The following is a 17,913-nucleotide window of genomic DNA, read 5'->3' on the forward strand; positions in this document are numbered from 1 at the left end:
ATAACCAGAGATGGATCAAGACACATTGGGCCCCCGTTCTTCTCCTGCCAATGTCATACTTCTTTTATGATATATTCAGTCTTTAGAGCAGTGATCCCCAACCAGTGGCTTGTGAGTAACATGTTGCTTTCCGACCTCTTGGATGTTGCTCCCAGTGGCCTCAAAGCAGGCGCTTATTTTTAAATTCCAGGCTTGGAGGCAAGTTTTAGTTGCATAAAACAGTTGTACTGCCAAACAGAGTCTCCTGTAGGCTGCTAGTCCACATAGGGACTACCAATAGCCAATCATAGAATTTGTTTGGCACCCCGCAGGAACATTTTTCATGCTTATGTTTCTCCCCTACTCTTTGTACATCTGAATAAGGTTCATGAATGAAAAAGGTTGGAGACACCCATTTTAGAGTATTGCAATAGGAGCACCAATCATTCACCCCACATATAATGGTACACATGGTATACTCCTAATGTACTTTCAACCAGTTACAGCAGAGCAAGCTACAGATGGTGGTGGCACAAGACACTCAGATTGGCCGGCCAGTGGCCCTGAGGTGGTATGGGGTGATAAAGGATAACATTCGTAAACAACAGCTACGGGCTATAACTCATGATATCTGTATAAGTATGACTCCCTTCAGGAGCCTTGTCTGTTCCAGAAAAGCAAGGGTTCCAAAATTGAGTAGCAAAGTGGCACTCACTGAATGGTTTATTTATTGAAAATAGGTGCTTGTGAATTCAATCAAAAACATGCATCTGATTACATCTAAGCCGTATAGGAGCCAGCTATTAACTCATATCAACATGCTTTGAGGTCCTTTAATCATCATCTTATGAAACGGATTATTAAGGAGCAAGATAGTTTGGCAATAGTACTGGGGGTCGTTTGGTGGATTTCCAATGATTCCAAATGAGGAATGTATCTCAGGGTGACTCTGAATGTAGCTTTCTTTACTGAAAAATAATGGTAAAGGTTGGCATAAGGTTGATTGCGTTCTTTGAATGAACAGTTTCAATAGGTTATTGATCTCCATCGGCAACTGAAACAGCAAACTGTGCTGTTCTTGGGTCTACCAGGCAGCTGTTATCTTGTGTTAGGGAGCTGTTATCTGGTTAACTCCCATTGCTCTTTTGTTTGGCTGCTGGGGGGAAAAGGGGGGGGGGTGATATTAGTCCAACTTGCAGTACAGCAGTAAAGAGTGATTGAAGTTTATCAGAGCACAAGTCACATGACTTGGGGCAGCTGGGAAATTGACAATATGTCTAGCCCCACGTCAGATTTCAAAATTAAATATAAAAAATCAGTTTGCTCATTTATAAAACGGGGTTCAGTGCAGAAGTCTGCTGGCGCAGCACTATTGACTAATGTGTTTTGAAAAAATACATGTTTCTGATGTGAGGAACCCTTCAAGTCTACTAGAAAATCATGTAAACATTAAATAAACCCAATAGGCTGGTTTTGCTTCCAATAAGGATTAATTATGTCTTAGTTGAGATCAAGTAAAAGTTACTGTTTTATTATTAGCATCTAAAAACAAACTTTGGTTTATTTGGATAAAATTGTGTCTATGGAAGACAGGCTTTCTGTAATTTGGAGCTTTCTGGATAATAGGTTTCCGAATAACAAATCCCATACTTATACCTTGTACTTGATCCCAACAAATATATAATGAATCCTTATTGGACGCAAAACCAGCCTATTGGGTTTAATTCATGTTTAAATATTTTTCAGTAGATGTGAAGCTGGCCATAGATGCAAAGATCTCATCGTACGAATCGAGTATTCGTACGATTTTTGGAACGTGTGCGGAGAGTCCCGTCATTTTTCGTCTGGCGGAGATCGGTCGTTAGGTCGATCGGACAGGTTAGAAAATTTCTGTCGGCTGCGGGTAATATCTCTGCGTGTATTGCCGATCGTACGATTTTCAGACTGTCACTAGCTTTGTCTATCGTACGATTGCTGTCAGGGGCAGAAAATCGGCTTATCTGTTCTTAAAGGAAAACTATACCCCCAAAATGAAAACTTAAGCAACAGATAGTTTTGTATCAAATTGAATGACATATTAAAAAATCTTACCAAACTGGAATATATATTTACAGAAATATTGCCCTTTTACATCTCTTGCCTTGAACCACCATTTCGTGACTCTATCTGTGCTGCCTCAGAGATCACCTGACCAGAAATACTGCAGCTCTAACTGTAACAGGAAGAAGTGAGGAAGCAAAAGGCAGAACTCTGTCTGTTAATTGGCTCATGTGACCTTACATGTGGTTTGTATGATCTCAGGGGGCGGCCCTTATTTTTAAAATGGCAATTTTCTATTTATGATTACCCAATGGCACATACTACTAAAAAAGTATATTATTAGGATAATGGTTCATTTACATGAAGCAGGGTTTTACACATGAGCTGTTTTACTCAGTATCTTTTAATAGAGACCTACATTGTTTGGCGGGTATAGTTTTCCTTTAACTACTTTATTTGGTCGGAATGGTAAGACTTTGATCTGAATGATTAGTGGCAGGTCGGGAGATGGGAAAGTTCGATCGTACATTGATTCGTACGATCAGATCTTTGCATCTATGGCCAGCTTACGGCATGAAGATCCAAATTATGGAAAGATCCCATTTCCGGATACCCCAGGTCCCGAGCATTCTGGATAACAGGTCCCATACCTGTATTTTATTCATCCTTTCGAATGGAAGAACATTAAAAAAAAAAAGATATTAAATGCGCTCACACTGGCTTTTTTGTTTTCCGTTGAATGCCGTTATCATGAAGAAGCCCTTACTGTTCAAAACACTTAGGTAGAATTACATTAAAACGAGTCAGCCAACCTGCAGCAGGACGCCCAGGCTTTCCATTCGTTTCACATAAGCCGATTAGGAACACATTGTCTTTAATGGTCTACATATTGTCAAGAAAACTACGATCGTGATTAAGCAGAACAGACAGCAGATGTTTTCAAGAAGATGAAACTGCATCCAGTCTTCTCCCAGACGCCACTTACCTGTGACATATGACTGGCAAGAGAGCTGATATATGAACTGAATACATGACAAACGCCGTCTCTGTTTCTCACTACAAGTCGTAAATGCGATGGCTGCGCATAAATGATCAGAAGAGGATGTTCTTGCCTTTCCGTGGGGAATATGAACACAATCGCAGTTAAAGTACATCAGCAACATTATTACGAGCTGCAAATGTAAAAATGATCTCACAATCCACCAGGACAAGACTGTTTTATCGGATTAGGGGAAACCTTTGACTTCTACTTGAAAGAGCCATTCTGCTTGCCTAGAGATCTCTGATCAGATTAACTGCAAAAAAGAAAGGCAGAATTCCACCCCCCCTCTCTGAGAACAAAGCTGGAAAAGATACATTTTCTTACTTATTTTTTTTTGGTTTTATGTCCCAGTCCGTTTATAAAAGTAAATGATAGATAATATTTTGGGTTCTGACTATGGGAACATAGTAAGTTACATTGAAAAAAGACACAAGTCCATCAAGTTCAAACTTTTAGCTCTATTTTAACCTGCCTAACTGCCAGTTGATCCAGAGGAAGGCAAAAAAAACCCCATCTGAAGCCTCTCCAATTTGCCTCAGAGGGGGAAAAATTCCTTCCTGACTCCAAAATGGCAATGGGACCAGTCCCTGGATCAACTTGTACTATGAGCTATCTCCCATATCCCTGTATTCCCTCACTTGCTAAACACCATCCAACCCCTTCTTATACCTATCTAATGTATCAGCCTGTACCACTGATTCAGGGAGACAATTCCACATCTTCACAGCTCTCACTGTAACAAACCCCTTCCCAATATTTAGCTGGAACCTCTTTTCTTCTAATCAGAATGGGTGACCTTGTGTCAGCTGGAAAGACCTACTGGTAAATAAATTATTAGAGAGATTATTATATGATCCCCTTATATATTTATACATAGTTATCATATCACCCCTTAAGCACCTCTTCTCCAGCATGAACATCCCCAATTTGGCCAGTCTTTCCTCTTAGCTAAGATTTTCAATACCTTTTACCAGCTTAGTTGCCCTTCTCTGTACCCTCTCTAATACAATAATGTCCTGTTTGAGTGATGGAGACCAAAACTGTACGGCATATTCTAGATGGGGCCTTACCAGTGCTCTATACAGTGGGACCCCCTCCTCCCGTGAATCTCTGCCCCTTTTAATACAGCTCAAGACCTTATTTGCCCTTGATACTGCTGACTGGCATTACTTGCTACAGACAAGTTTATCATCTACAAGGACTCCAAGCTCCATTTCCAATATTGATTTGCCTAGTGCAGTCCTATTAAGGGTATAAGTGAATATTTTTTACATCCCAGGTGCATGACTTTACATTTATCAACATTGAGGAAGGATCTCCACTTTATTTTCAAGTTACATCCTCAATTTGCATGAACCCGTCAAAGGTCATGGTTACGTTTTTGTAACATCTACATACTGTCAAATTGCCAAAATAAGCTTTGTTTTCTTAATTTTCCCTTTTAAAGTAATGGCTTACACTGTTTGGTAGAGCCGGTGTTGTACCACTGGGTGAGTGGGTCACCGACCTTCGAAACAATTTTATCAGTCGTTGAAATATTTCAAAATAATAGGATTTTGGCATCATTTTGCAACCTTGGACATCATCATTTATTTATATAGAGACAGAAAATTAGGTAGCACCCAACAGAGATTTTTAAAGGATGAGTAAACCTTTAAAATAAGTGAATGTAAAATTGATGAGAGTGCTATTCTAAGCCCTTTTGTCATTTACATTCATTATTTATTTTCTTTTGATTCCAAGATATTAAGGGATACATGTGCTGTTAATATGAATGAATTTTGTTACAACAGCGCCACCTGCTGGTAAGTTTCTGACCACCAAATAGTCAAGGAATTTGTCAGGAGAAAGAAAGAGGCTGCTCTAATGTTCTTCTGATTAGGAAAGATTTGAAAAAGGTTTCTAATGATTTTCCTAAGCAGAAGAACATCAGAGCAGCCTCTTTCTTTCTCCTGACAAATTCCTTGACTACTTGGTGGTCAGACTTGTCAGAAACTGACCAGCAGGTGGCGTTGTTGGAACAAAATTCATTCATATTAACAGTACATGTATCCCTTAATATCTTGGAATAAAAAGAAAATAAATAACGAATGTCAATTAGAAAAGTGCTTAAAATAGCACTCTCATCAATTTTACATTCACTTATTTTAAAGGTTTACTTATCCTTTAAGCAACAGGAAAGAAATGGAAAGCGTTGAGGTTAACGATGATTAGGTTTGTTATTATATAGGGCAACACAAACATTTAGGCCCATGGTTCAACAGAGAGACAGGAAGGCAGTAGGTGTGATTTCATTGCATTTTCTATTAGTGAAGGGTTGTCATTGTTCTGTTTGACTAAAAGGCAACATGTTTTGCCTCATGCCATCCATGGAGAACCTTTAGTTTCTTGTTTTGTCCGTAACTGCCTTGTTCAACCACTGGAGAGTATCAGTTTTATCTTCTTAGGGTGTCAGAGCCTTCAGCAACTAGTTGGAGAGCCTTCACCAACTGCTCTAGGGTCTTTCGCTTGTTTGTTCCACCATTCCTCCAATTACAGGACTATTATTGTTATTATACACTGTTCTGTTTCAACCCACTGTCCTCAGTGATAGTTTCATTAGATCTGGGCCAGGAGCTTTACAGGACACAACTCACTGTTATTAGCAGATCTCCACAGACAGCTGAACTCAACCAGACTGACACGAGTATGTAGATCTTGCTGAAGTTTATTGCAAAACTGATGAAAATCTCCAAACATAGATCAGACCAGTAGGTCAGAGAGTATATTTTCTTAACCAGGGTTGGATAGTCCGTTAAAGAGAACCTAATATGGCTGCTAACTGTAACTGGGAACAGTTTAAGAGGGGAGGGGGGTTAAGGGTCACAGCATCTTCCTGGACTACAGGTGAGAGGTGAAACACAAATATAACAAGGTGCAGTACACAATAATAAAAAGACAAGTTGTGTGTAACATAACGTACACAAAAGGACACCTTTAATCAAGATGCTCAGCTGGAGCATCATTTTTATTCATTCAAATAAAGTGATTGTTTTTTTTATTAAACAGTATAGACTACATGAAGCATATCTGCATTGCTTTGAGATAAGCAGATATGGTTTCCAACATTCCATAATTAGAAGTCTTTGCAGAGACAGTAGACGACACTGTAAAGTCATAAAAGACTGTTGGGCCCATCTTTTACCTATGGAACATCTCTGATTATAGGTTGTATTCCAAGATACTCTTTGTACAAAGCCAATTTTTGAGTGTGATGATGCACTTTGCCCATTCTCTGCTGGATATGGCTGTCCACACATCAGATCCACTCAATTGGTCCCCTAATCAAATGAGTTCATCTTTAATTTTGCCACCCATCAAAGCTGGGTGGATTGTTTGGGCCCATTCCAACAATCGGATAACATGCAGACCCACTGAGAGAAGATCACATTCACGGCCTTATGTCATGCTAGCTCAAAAGCAAGCTGAGCTCTCATCGTTGAGCCAACCAGTAAATTATACAGTAATAGGATATTTTACAAGCTCCAGTATTATTGTAGTTATTGCTCTAAGTAAGGAACTTGCACCATCTCTGTTTAACCTAGCAAGTTAGTGATATTTAGATTAGATGTATAAATGGTCTCCATGCCACACCAGACAGGTCACTAGGCAACACATTTAACTCAGAACAGATCAGAATTAATTGATATAGATGCTTTTCCCACCACAGATCTCTAATCCAATCCTTCAATATTTGAACAATAAAAAAAATGGTTTGTTTAATAACAGTTGTGCATGTACAGCTCTAAGGAGCTCTTGGCTGAGCTTCATACTTGGACCTTCTGCAACAAAACTAAGAAGAAAATTGAAACCATATAAATTAGTGAGAGGTGATGGTTCAGTTAAGACTTGGTAATGCCATGATGTGCTGTAATCAGAGGGGCAAGAGAGTGCAACTTGAGACTTTTGTGTTCGAGGGAGGAAAGTAAGAGAACAGTTACAGAAGAGCTATTTGTAGGCTAGAACTGGATGCATCACAAGAAGCTGCTGAGATCTGAGATGCAAATTCATGTCAAACTTGTGTTATTATTAGTTAGGGAACTGGGAGTTATAGGTAGCCTACAGGCAATGGCTCGGTATAAAATACGGAGATGTCCAACTTGCCCTTGAACACTCAGCATCCCATCAAACACCGTAGGGTCATACAAGGTTTTCAGTTTTGCTCATGTCTCCAAGTTGTGGTGGTTGGTGTTTAGCTCTTTATGTCTTTTAAAAATCTTATTTCTTAAGCACCCCCCCCCCCAAATCATGTTATACTTCCAAATCAATTTTACATTTAACTTTGTTCAAAGTAGAACCCACATTGATAATGTATATGGACCCCTGAAATAAGGATATCAGAAGTCACAGACTGATTTTACATGGTACACAAAGGTTACTTTTTTGTAAAAGCTGAGTTTACAACGGATGACGAATTTAATACTTTTTTTTAAAGGTTATGCATTTTTTTTCAACGTAGTTAAGGGTTTTTAATAGATACAGGTGCCTTCCAATTATATAATGCAGCGCATTCAAAAAAAAAGATCATGGGTACAGAAGACGCCCCTCATATTTAGGTAATTTAGGTAATTCAGTTGTACCAGGTGATCTATAAATAGAATGATGGGTAAGCGGCAGATGTCCAAATCAAGTACATAATGAGATTTAGAGGTTCTGTTCTCATGTTTCCAATGACTTCATTCCCAGCACTAGAGCAAGCAGACAATTAGAGTGCATGCGTGTAGGCTATGGTAGAGTACTGCAAGGTCCAGTTGGGCAGACCTGTGTCTAAACTAGACCTGCACACAAAATTAGAGTGTTCACCTGTAACCTATAGACCTTTTCAGGTGCCTAAACAGTCTATAAGACCTTGAGACTGTGCTTGATGAAGAGCTCAGTGTGGCCCGAAACATTGCCAAACTTTGATGTCTACTTTGAGCCAATTAAATTAAGTGGTGTTATAGTTGACCGGAGGCAGATCAACTAGGTTAGGGAAGAAAATGATCTCTAAACTGAGGGAGGTGGGTGGAATGAGATCCTGCAATTGAGCCTGGTACCTATGCAGGGAATTTGTATACGGCCTGCACAGTCAGGGAAACGCCTGAAACCAGATGGATTTGTGGGTATTTCTCTGGTACCAAACCTGATGCAGGACTCTAGACCAGTGCTGTCCAACTTCTGTGGTACTGTGGGCCAAAATTTTACTGGCCTATGTGCTGGAGGGCCGATAATGGAAGTCAGTGTTGGCCACTCCCCCTTTTAAACCACACCCACTGTAAACCACACCCATGTTACCACAAGAACTTTTAAGATCATATCCACATTAACAGTGGTAGGACACCAAAAAACCAAATGGTTGGTGCTCACTGCAGGGAAATCCCTCATCACTCATATGTGAAAAATTTAAGTCATGTTAAAAACATACCCTTAAATCCATATGCCTCGTCCTCCCCTGTGGATAATACAACAACCCCCCAACACATGATTAAACACCTTAGGGGCCCTTAATTTCCAAATGCTAACAAACCCCAAGAACAAACCCCTAACAGTCTTACAATCCACAGGTAGCGTAGGGCAAGCAGAGAATGGCACACACAAGCAGCACTGGGCAATCAGAGAATGACACACACAAGCAGCACTGGGCAAGCAGAGAATGGCACACACAGGGAGGGAAGGTAGAACAGAGCAGGAGACAGGGAAAGCGATCATTCTAATATGTACTACATACAGTGACACAGTGCTGGTGCTCCATTAGCATTTTGAATAAAGTGTGAACAGGTGAACAATGTGGGCAGTTTCAGTCTGGGTCTCAGGTAGAACAGTACAGGGGCTTTAGGATATAAACAATAGAGGTGTCACAAGTGTGAACAATACAGGGGGATCACAGGTGTGAACAATACAGGGGATTAGTCTGAATTTGAGGTTTAAACAATGCAGAATTCCCCTTGATAAAGGCTTTAGTGCCGAAACGTTGGGGTGTTCTCATGTTTGGCAAGTGTATCTGCTCCCTGTGGTTTGTCTCTTGTTGCGTTGTTCTTGTTACTTGGTGGTATGTATATATTTCTGCTAATACTGTTGTATTTGATATACCAGCCTGTCTGATGTAAAAAAAAAAAATGCCATTTACTTCAAGAGAAACTTTTTTTTAACACCACCTTTGTCTACTAAATCTCATTGAGTGTGCAACCCCTCTACATTTCTATATACTGTTTGGGGTAACTGACTGTGGGATTACTTGGGGTTATTTGCACCTCATATACCTTAAAAAAGTTTTTGGTATGGTGAATATTAGGAGTGCCCTCCACCAATTAATATTCTTAAACAATGCAGGGGCCAGTTAATCTCTGTAGTGATACCTTCTAAAGTTTACATATCTTGTGGGGGGCCATAGAAGGGGGGGGGTCAGTTGGACAGCCCTGCTCTAGGCAATGGTACAGTGGAAGATTATAAGGAATACGATTGGCTGTGTCTTTCAGCATGTAAACTGAACACAACTGGAGGCAGCGGGTATTGAGTGTGTGGACTGCATGGACAATCATTCATTATTATGTTTATTGAACATCTGTAATCTTCTGGCGAAACCTCAGCGATTAAACAATTTAATTTACTGGAATAAATCAATTCAGCTAGAACCGTGAAAGCTCACAATCGTACGGGCAGGAAAAAAAAAAAGTTTCCAACATATCTCTATTCACTCACAAATGGACGCCGTCAATAAAAGCAACTGCGGGAAAATGACTGGACCTCGGAGAGCACAATAACAACAAAAAAAACAAAAAGCGCCTCTCGATAATAGAAAATAAAAATTCCACTTCTTGTCCGTACTCGTGTTATAGAGTTTGCAGAGTACAGCCGAGATCTCAGAGATATATACGCAACTCACGATGGCTGCCAACTTAATGTTCTGCTGCACAAAATAGAACATTCCCCATAAAAACGAAGCAGACGCAGAAAGTAGCAACCAACACAGCACAGGTCTCTGTACGTTAATCACCGACAGCAATGATGTGCGCATGCAAACATGGCCGACGGGCATGGGATCACAGTATGGCTTCGTAGCTTTCTTTCTCCAGCATAAGCTCGGCAAATCTCTGCTGCAGTTCCCTCTCTCGCTCTTCCTGTCGCTGGACGTCCTCTTTCAGACACTGAACAGGAAAGAGATTAAACAAAGTTTGTGTATATATATATATATATATATATATATATATATATATATATATATATATATATATATATATATATATATATATATATATATACACACATATATACACACACACACAGCTAATGCTATAACATGACACAGCTGTATGTAATGCAGTAGCTTCACTTTCACAAGCAGCTTATGTTAAATCTTTTTGTTCATGGAACCGGCCAAAATGCTGGTTTCTTAAGGTGGCCATACAAGATAAGGTCCACCATCAAACAAACAGATCTTTCCCAGATATACCCACGAACGACAGGGTCAGATCGGATTACAACTAAAAGAATGGGCCCAATGGGTCATAGGACAGCAACAGCTTGTGGTCTTAGATCGCCAAAAAAAATCAAACCTCCCCGATCGATATCTTGGCCAGATATCAATCGGGGAGACCCCCATACACTGGCAAATAAGCTGCTGAATCAGTCTAAAGGACCAATATCGGCAACTTTAATCTGCCCATGTATGGCCACCTTTAATGATGTAATATCCTGTGCTAACCAGTAAGTAGAACTTTGCTCCACCAAATTAAAAAAGGACTATCTTAGACAGACTGCCTCCCTTCCGGCTAGAATGTAAACCGACGGCAGTATGGCACTCGGAGCGCTTCGCTTTCTGAAGTTGTCTGGAGCTTCCTCGTAAACGAAGCACTCCCGAGTGCCATCCCAGCAGCAATTTTCATTTTAGCTGGCAGAAAGCCAGGGGAGGCAGTTCGGGGAGATTAGTCGCCCCGAAGAAGAGACGATTTGTCGCCGGGCGACTAATATCCCCGAATCGCAGCTTGTGTCTCTGCCCTTAGGAATGCCACAATTGTACACTGTTTGGGGCCAGATTAAAATAAAGAGGATTTGTGGAGCTATTGAGCAGTATGGGACCATTAAAAATCTCATGCAAGGCCTCATCTGGCCTGCAGGCCTCAATCTTGACTGTTCAACATTCTTTTTAGGCTAGCAAAATACTATGATCAAACCAAATAAGAAATTTAAGGTGTCACCCAAAAAGGTCTGGGGGACTCTTGAGCACCTAATCATAAGCATATTCAACATCCAGACAAGAACTTTGGTTTTTATGACCGGGTAAGGGGGGAGTGGAACCATATACATGAATGTGAATAGTGCGATTCTAGGGAAGCCTTTGCAGGGGATCTATGTATAAAATGTTCTAGATCTCCTTTAAGGGAGCATGAAAATCTGGATGATAATGTTGCCCTGAATCACATATAAAGATTTTTAGCATCATTACCAGTTATAATTTGCACTGTAATGCACAGCCAACCAGAACATTTCCCCTTTAAATTAATTTTAGAATGTTGCTTATTGCAGTGCAACACCTTGCAACTGGTCACCTCTCTTTATTGCTAAGGTCACTAACCACTAGCGAGGAGGCAGTCTCAGAGTCTCAGTTACAGTAACCCTCAGTTACAATGTTGGTAGTCATGCAAGCAGTGAATCCCAGCTATAAACCAAACATGTATATCAGACAGTATTCACCTCTATCCTTCTTGGAATGGCGGTATCTTCATGCACTTTAAGTTCTTCGAAAGTTCCCAATTCCAGGTTGGCCTGTTCGTACTGATCCCAAATCTCATTCAGCTGTTTGATGAGCCCCATGGCCCGGGACTGGTAGCCACCGAGCAAGATCTTCAGTTTCTTCTCCATTTTGGCTGCCCTTTTGGCTTCTGCCGTCATGTGACCTCTGTTTATCTGGAGCGGGCACAGAAAACCCATTGCATGAAGTGTTTTTTATTTGGTATAAAACATGTAACACAATATATATAATTTGTATAGATCATTTTAATTTTAGGTTTCATTTTGCACAAGAAGCGAGACTATGTCTACATTTGTGTATTCATAAGGAAGGATTGCCCAACCAATTATTTTTTAATTTGGCCAAATATTGAATCCTCAAAAGGTGCAATACTGTACCAAATGCAAACCTTAATTTTCATATTCAAATTTGAAAAATAGAAAAAGTGATCAAAAAGGTGGTCACTTTCCGATGTCTAGAACATGACTTTAAATCCTTGGATTCTTCAGAACACTTAGGGACCGATTCATCAAAGGTCGAATATCGAGGGTTAATTAACCCTCGATATTCGACTAGGAACTAAAATCCTTCAACTTCGAATATCGAAGTCGAAGGATTTAGCGCAGATAGTACGATTAAATCCTTCTAATCGAACGTTTCGAAGGATTTAAATCCAACGATCGAAGGAATATCCTTCGATCAAAAAAACTTAGGAAAGCCTATGGGGACCTTCCCCATAGGCTAACATTGACTTCGGTAGCTTTTAGCTGCCGAACTAGGGGGTCGAATTTTTTTTTAAAGAGACGGTACTTAGACTATCGAATGGTCGAATAGTCGAACAATTTTTACTTCGAATCCTTCGATAGTCGTAGTCGAAGGTCGAAGTAGCCCATTTGATGGTCGAAGTAGCCCATTCGATGGTCGAAGTAGCCCAAAAAAACTTCGAAATTCGAAGCTTTTTACCTTCGAATCCTTCACTCGAAGTTAATGAATCGGCCCCTTAGGAATCCCATACCAAACCCTGGATCGCTGGGGCCCACTGCTACTGTAACAAATTTACTGGATTGACTGCTACCAGGTGAATGACAAATAATAAACATTTTGAAAATAGTTATTGGTTTTTATAGTATGTTAAACATTTCTTTGACATTTTAAATGTCCAGTTGCTGGTTCATATTGATCATTGGTGTTACTATACATCAAAGAAAATGAATAAGAGTAAATAAAAGTAAAAGTTAAATGTAAACAGAGACAACATAGTGTTGCACTTTCATAAAACAAGTTCCAAGCTTTATTTGCAATCTTTACAGGCTAGATTTGTTTACAAAAACTGGAATTTTTTGATATCTATCATACCACCGCTGCTGGAAATAGCTTGAATCTGAAAATGCACCATCTAAAACCTGTCACGGTAATGTAAAAGTTCCCTTGAACCATTTGAAGATATTTATTGCCTTCATAATGCTTGAGGTTTTTTTTTGTGGGTTTCGCTCAAAATTTGAGCTATTCAAGTTTTTCTTTCCCTGAAAACTCAATCAATTTGAGTATTCAAGTTTTTCACCCCGACTATACTGATTCGAGTTTTTTACATTCAAGTTTTTTTCTTAAATTAGAAGCCATTAGAGTTCATTCAAGGTCTAAAAAAGCTCACATAGATCTAAATTCGAACTTTGATAAATAACCACCATAATGTCAATGGAGAGCACCTCCACATCTGATTATTGGTTCAAACAAGAACCCGGAGATGATTAGTGGGAGCCTGATTGACACTACTTCAAAGTAGGGAGCACACAGATTGATTAGAATAGGCCAGTGAAAACAGTGATAAAAGTAGCTTTAGCACAATGGAACATGGAAGATTTTAGATGTTTTGACACAAGCTTATAATAGTCAAGCAACACATCCCCTTGGAGGTCCAGCCTTTGGTCAGTACATCCACTTACTTCACAACAATATTACAACAAAAATATCTGTATTGGCCATTCAGCCATAGATTAAAAAATATCTTGCAGCAATCAGTTTCACCCCAAATCTCACCCACATTGACCTTCAAGATGGGCTTTCAGGTGCAACTACTAGAGCAAACAGGCATTCTCCATAAACATTGCCCTAACTGACCTCCAGCTTGAGAACCCCCGGGGGGCAATCTCACTGTTTAGGAACCACTGCATTAAGGCCCATTAAGATTAAATATTTTCAGCCAGACTCATTAATATTTTTGGGTCACCATTGCTCATCTCTCACATTCTCCCACTTTCACTTGACCAGCACCCTGTATGATTTCAGTGAACACATCCATTTGCTTGTTTTCGGTAGATGACTGGCAAGACGTCTGTGGATGAATGTCGTTGTGAGATGATAGGAATGGTTAAAGGAAGAATGTGGAAGATTGAAGCAAGGCTGAAAAAGCTTTACAAATGTGTAGCAAAGTTCTTAGGTATTAAATGATAAATTAAATTAATCTCTTCATATTCTTCTCTTCAAGACAAAAACAAAAAAACATATGATGGCTAGGGCAATTAGGACCCAAAATGAAATTTGGCTCAACAGGAACTAGGACTCGTACAATTTTACTTCTTAAATACAAAGCTGGACTGGAAGTTGAATGGCTGAAATGAATGCTTCTTTGTAGTTTTGTGTGGTTTCCTATTAAATATCAATAAACTCAAGTCGATTATTCTAGAGACAACATAGTAAGAAAACATTCTGCCCAAGACTCATCGTTCAGGAAATGTTGACTTTTCTGAAAGGAGACTTGGTTTTTTGGCACAATTAGAGTCAACTTTTTATTCTGTGGCCTTCAAAATCCTCTCCCACTCCTTGACACATGTAATTATTGAGGGGGGGGGCCTAGTGGATTATGTTGAACCAAGAAGAGACAAGAAATGCAAAGAACCCCCTGTTTGCCCTTTCTATAAACTGCTTGAAATAAACAGGCCAGGCTAGTATAGGGTTTGGTAAAAATCACATATACCCAACACTTCCAAGTCTGAAGAAATGCCACAGAAGGTATTTGTTCTGGGCACAAAAATAATAATAAATGTTCTTTATGCCACATAACACTGTGCATAATATAAGAGTAGACTCTTAGTTAGCACTGCCTGAGACAGGTTTCGCCTTGCTTGGTGGCCCCTAGCTAGGGCACACAGTTTCCACTACGACAGCCGAGAGAAGTCAAGTATGTGTCAAATTTTCGGGAACCGGGAAAGCAATTTTGCAAACAGAGAGTAAGTGAAAGCATTTAAAGGCTACAGTGTTAGTCCAGCTAAGTACAACAGCGAGATCCATCAACACAGAGCAAGAAATTATGCAAATCTGCCAGTGCAGTATTTTTCTTTTTAGCCCCTTGGGAACCCCCTCCTGTGAAACAGCTCCAAACAGGGAGGGATCGGCTTTCTTCCTATGAAAAAGCTTCTCAGTCCATTCAGATTGAAACGCCTCCACCGGCTACTGGGTATATTCTATCCCATGAACCGACACTTACATGAGCGCACGGAACACTTGCCATGGTTATTTCACCTGCTTTAGGTGGGGGTTGTTAGGAATGAATTACTTTACAAACACAGGGGACAGCCACATTCACAGAATATGTCCCAAATTAACCACAAATGCACACGTTGGGGGAAAATTTGGGTTCTTAGGGTGAAATGGTTCTATACGCATTGTTTACCCAGTCAATGGTTTAACATCCATGCGTCTGAATGTCAATGTAAGGCTCTTGGACATAGCTAATTGTACAAGAAATTAAGTATTTAGTGCAGGGTGGCTTCTAGAAGGTCTTCTATGCAATGAATTTTTACATAGTAAGGTGAAAAGTTTTTTTTAAAATATGAAGACGACCAGTGGTTCCCAAACTGTAGGGCTGAGCCCTGCCTTGAAGGTCAGTTAGGCCAAGATTTGCATAGAATATCCCAAAAGGTCTAGGTCTCCTAGATAAAGATGACCAGTGGTTTCCAAACTGCAGAGTTGAGCCCTTCCTTGAAGGTCATTAAGGGCAAGATTTGGGTAGAATATCCCCAAAGGTCGAGGTCTCCAAGATGAAGACGACCAGTGGTTCCAACACTGCAGGGCTGAGCCCTTCCTTGAAGGTCATTTAGGGCAAGATTTGGATAGAATATCCTCAAAGGTCTTGGTCTCCAAGATGAAGACGACCAGAGGTTCCAACACTACAGGGCTGAGCCCTTCCTTGAAGGTGATTTAGGGCAAGATTTGGGTAGAATATCCTCAAAGGTCTAGGTCTCCAAGATGAAGACGACCAGAGGTTCCAACACTACAGGGCTGAGCCCTTCCTTGAAGGTGATTTAGGGCAAGATTTGGGTAGAATATACCCAAAGGTCTAGGCCTCCTAGATATACCTGAATGTCAGTTTGAAGGTAAATAAGGATGCGATTTTGGTTTAAAATGTATTTATTGTCCTAGATATGCTCGGAATGGCCAGAAACCTGTGGGCTAGGCAATGAGAGGGAGAAGGTCATATTCCTCACAAACCTGTCACCTCCCCAACCATCCACACCCTTCTCCCAACCAGTGATATCAGGTATGGGCGGGTCAGACGCAGGTATACAAATCAGTGCTTCGCTTTAGATTGGGCTGGGGTCGGGTTAGACCGTGGATTGAAGACCATTAACCATTACAAGCCTTTAAAGTTAGGGCTCCCCACGAAGAAACATGGGTTGAGATCTGGATAGAATACCTATTTGCTCTTCCAAAAATATAAGCTTGAATTAATTGGGATGGGGATTTGGGGACATTGCTGTCCCTGCATTTACATGGTACTATGCTTAAATAACGCTCTAGGAACTAGCGTTGTTTGCAGCAGGGAAAGCACATGCTAGATTGAGGGAACCAACTGGCAACTTTACAAACGATTCGAAGGGTGAGGCTGGAGCAAAAAAAAAAAAAAAACCATAGTGTAAAACCCAAGTTAATAATTTTAAGGACATAAATCATTTTTCCCCCAGCATATTTTCAACAGATTATTCTATTAAAATAAAAACACCATGGCGTCTCAGCCGAGGGTGTAAGAATCAAATGTCTCTCGCAACGAGATGGGGGGAGAAGATAATACGCTTCCTTTCACAGCGCTGAAAAAAATGGAACGTTCTAACTTTTTTATTTATGCTCCGCAATTCCAATCTTCCTTTGTCAAAACATTCTAATTCTCATATTTTATTAGCGTTTACAGCGAGCGCTGCCAAATAATCTAATCACACGAGAATACAAATTAGTTCCAGATGCCTTCATATATCAGAACGCAGAATGGCTGGCATACTCATCCTCTGGAATCTGGCAGCGCGACTGGATTCCTTATACCTGAACATACGGAGAAATTTGGACCGTGCTTTAAATAAATAAACACTCGCAACAGGAGGGGCAGGGAATCTGGAAATGTACCATAATCTCTTTACCTGTATTGCCCAGCACTTGGGGTACAGCGAGTGCTTTTCATAGCTCAGCTACCAGTGAACTGGTGCTGTCGTGGCTTTAGCAGGCCCCTATTATTTCTACTTAAATATTATAAGGTGAATATATCTTTCCCCTGCTCCTAGAGACTATGAAGATGTTACGGGCTCTTAGTGCCCATTCCCTCTCGCCTATGTAGCCACTGTTTTGGCCTGGATAACAATAACCACTTGTCAAACGCCAGAAACCCACCATTGTGTTTAAAGGGATACGGTGGAAAAACATGTTTTTTTTTTCAAAACACATCAGTTAATAGTGCTGATCCAGCAGAATTATGCACTGGAATCAGTTTTTAAAAGAGCAAACATATTTTTTATATTTAATTTTGAAAAATGGGGCTAGACATATTGTCAGTTTCCCAGGAGCCCTCAGTCATGTGACTTGTGCTCCGATAAACTTCAGTTAATTTACTTTACAGCTACACTGCAAGTTGGAATGATATTTCCCCTCCCTTCCCTTCCCTCCCCAGCAGCCCATAAGCAGCCTATCAACAGAACAATGGGCAGCTAACCAGATAGCAGCTACCTGACTCCTTTGCTGAAGGATTTGTTTGCATTTGCATTGCAGGAAAACCCTGGCTTTTTTCCTGCTTGGGTGCTATTCTCATGTCTACCACTAGGTGGGGGCTAGGGAGCACAGTTTA

At 40.3% G+C, this 17,913-nt stretch overlaps 1 protein-coding gene across 1 annotated transcript in view; it reads right to left on the reverse strand.

Annotated features, from left to right (window-relative positions):
- Positions 1–9,614: 9,614 nt before the first annotated feature.
- Positions 9,615–17,913, reverse strand: part of cdc5l.L (cell division cycle 5 like L homeolog) — a 55,066-nt gene continuing 46,767 nt past the window's right edge. Inside the window, 2 exon segments of the mRNA NM_001137573.1 lie at positions 9,615–10,224; positions 11,771–11,983. Of these exon segments, the coding sequence (NP_001131045.1) occupies positions 10,120–10,224; positions 11,771–11,983 (318 nt within the window). The 3' untranslated portion in view covers positions 9,615–10,119.

This window comes from Xenopus laevis, chromosome 5L (genome assembly GCF_017654675.1).
Source record: "Xenopus laevis strain J_2021 chromosome 5L, Xenopus_laevis_v10.1, whole genome shotgun sequence".
NCBI lineage: Eukaryota > Metazoa > Chordata > Amphibia > Anura > Pipidae > Xenopus > Xenopus laevis.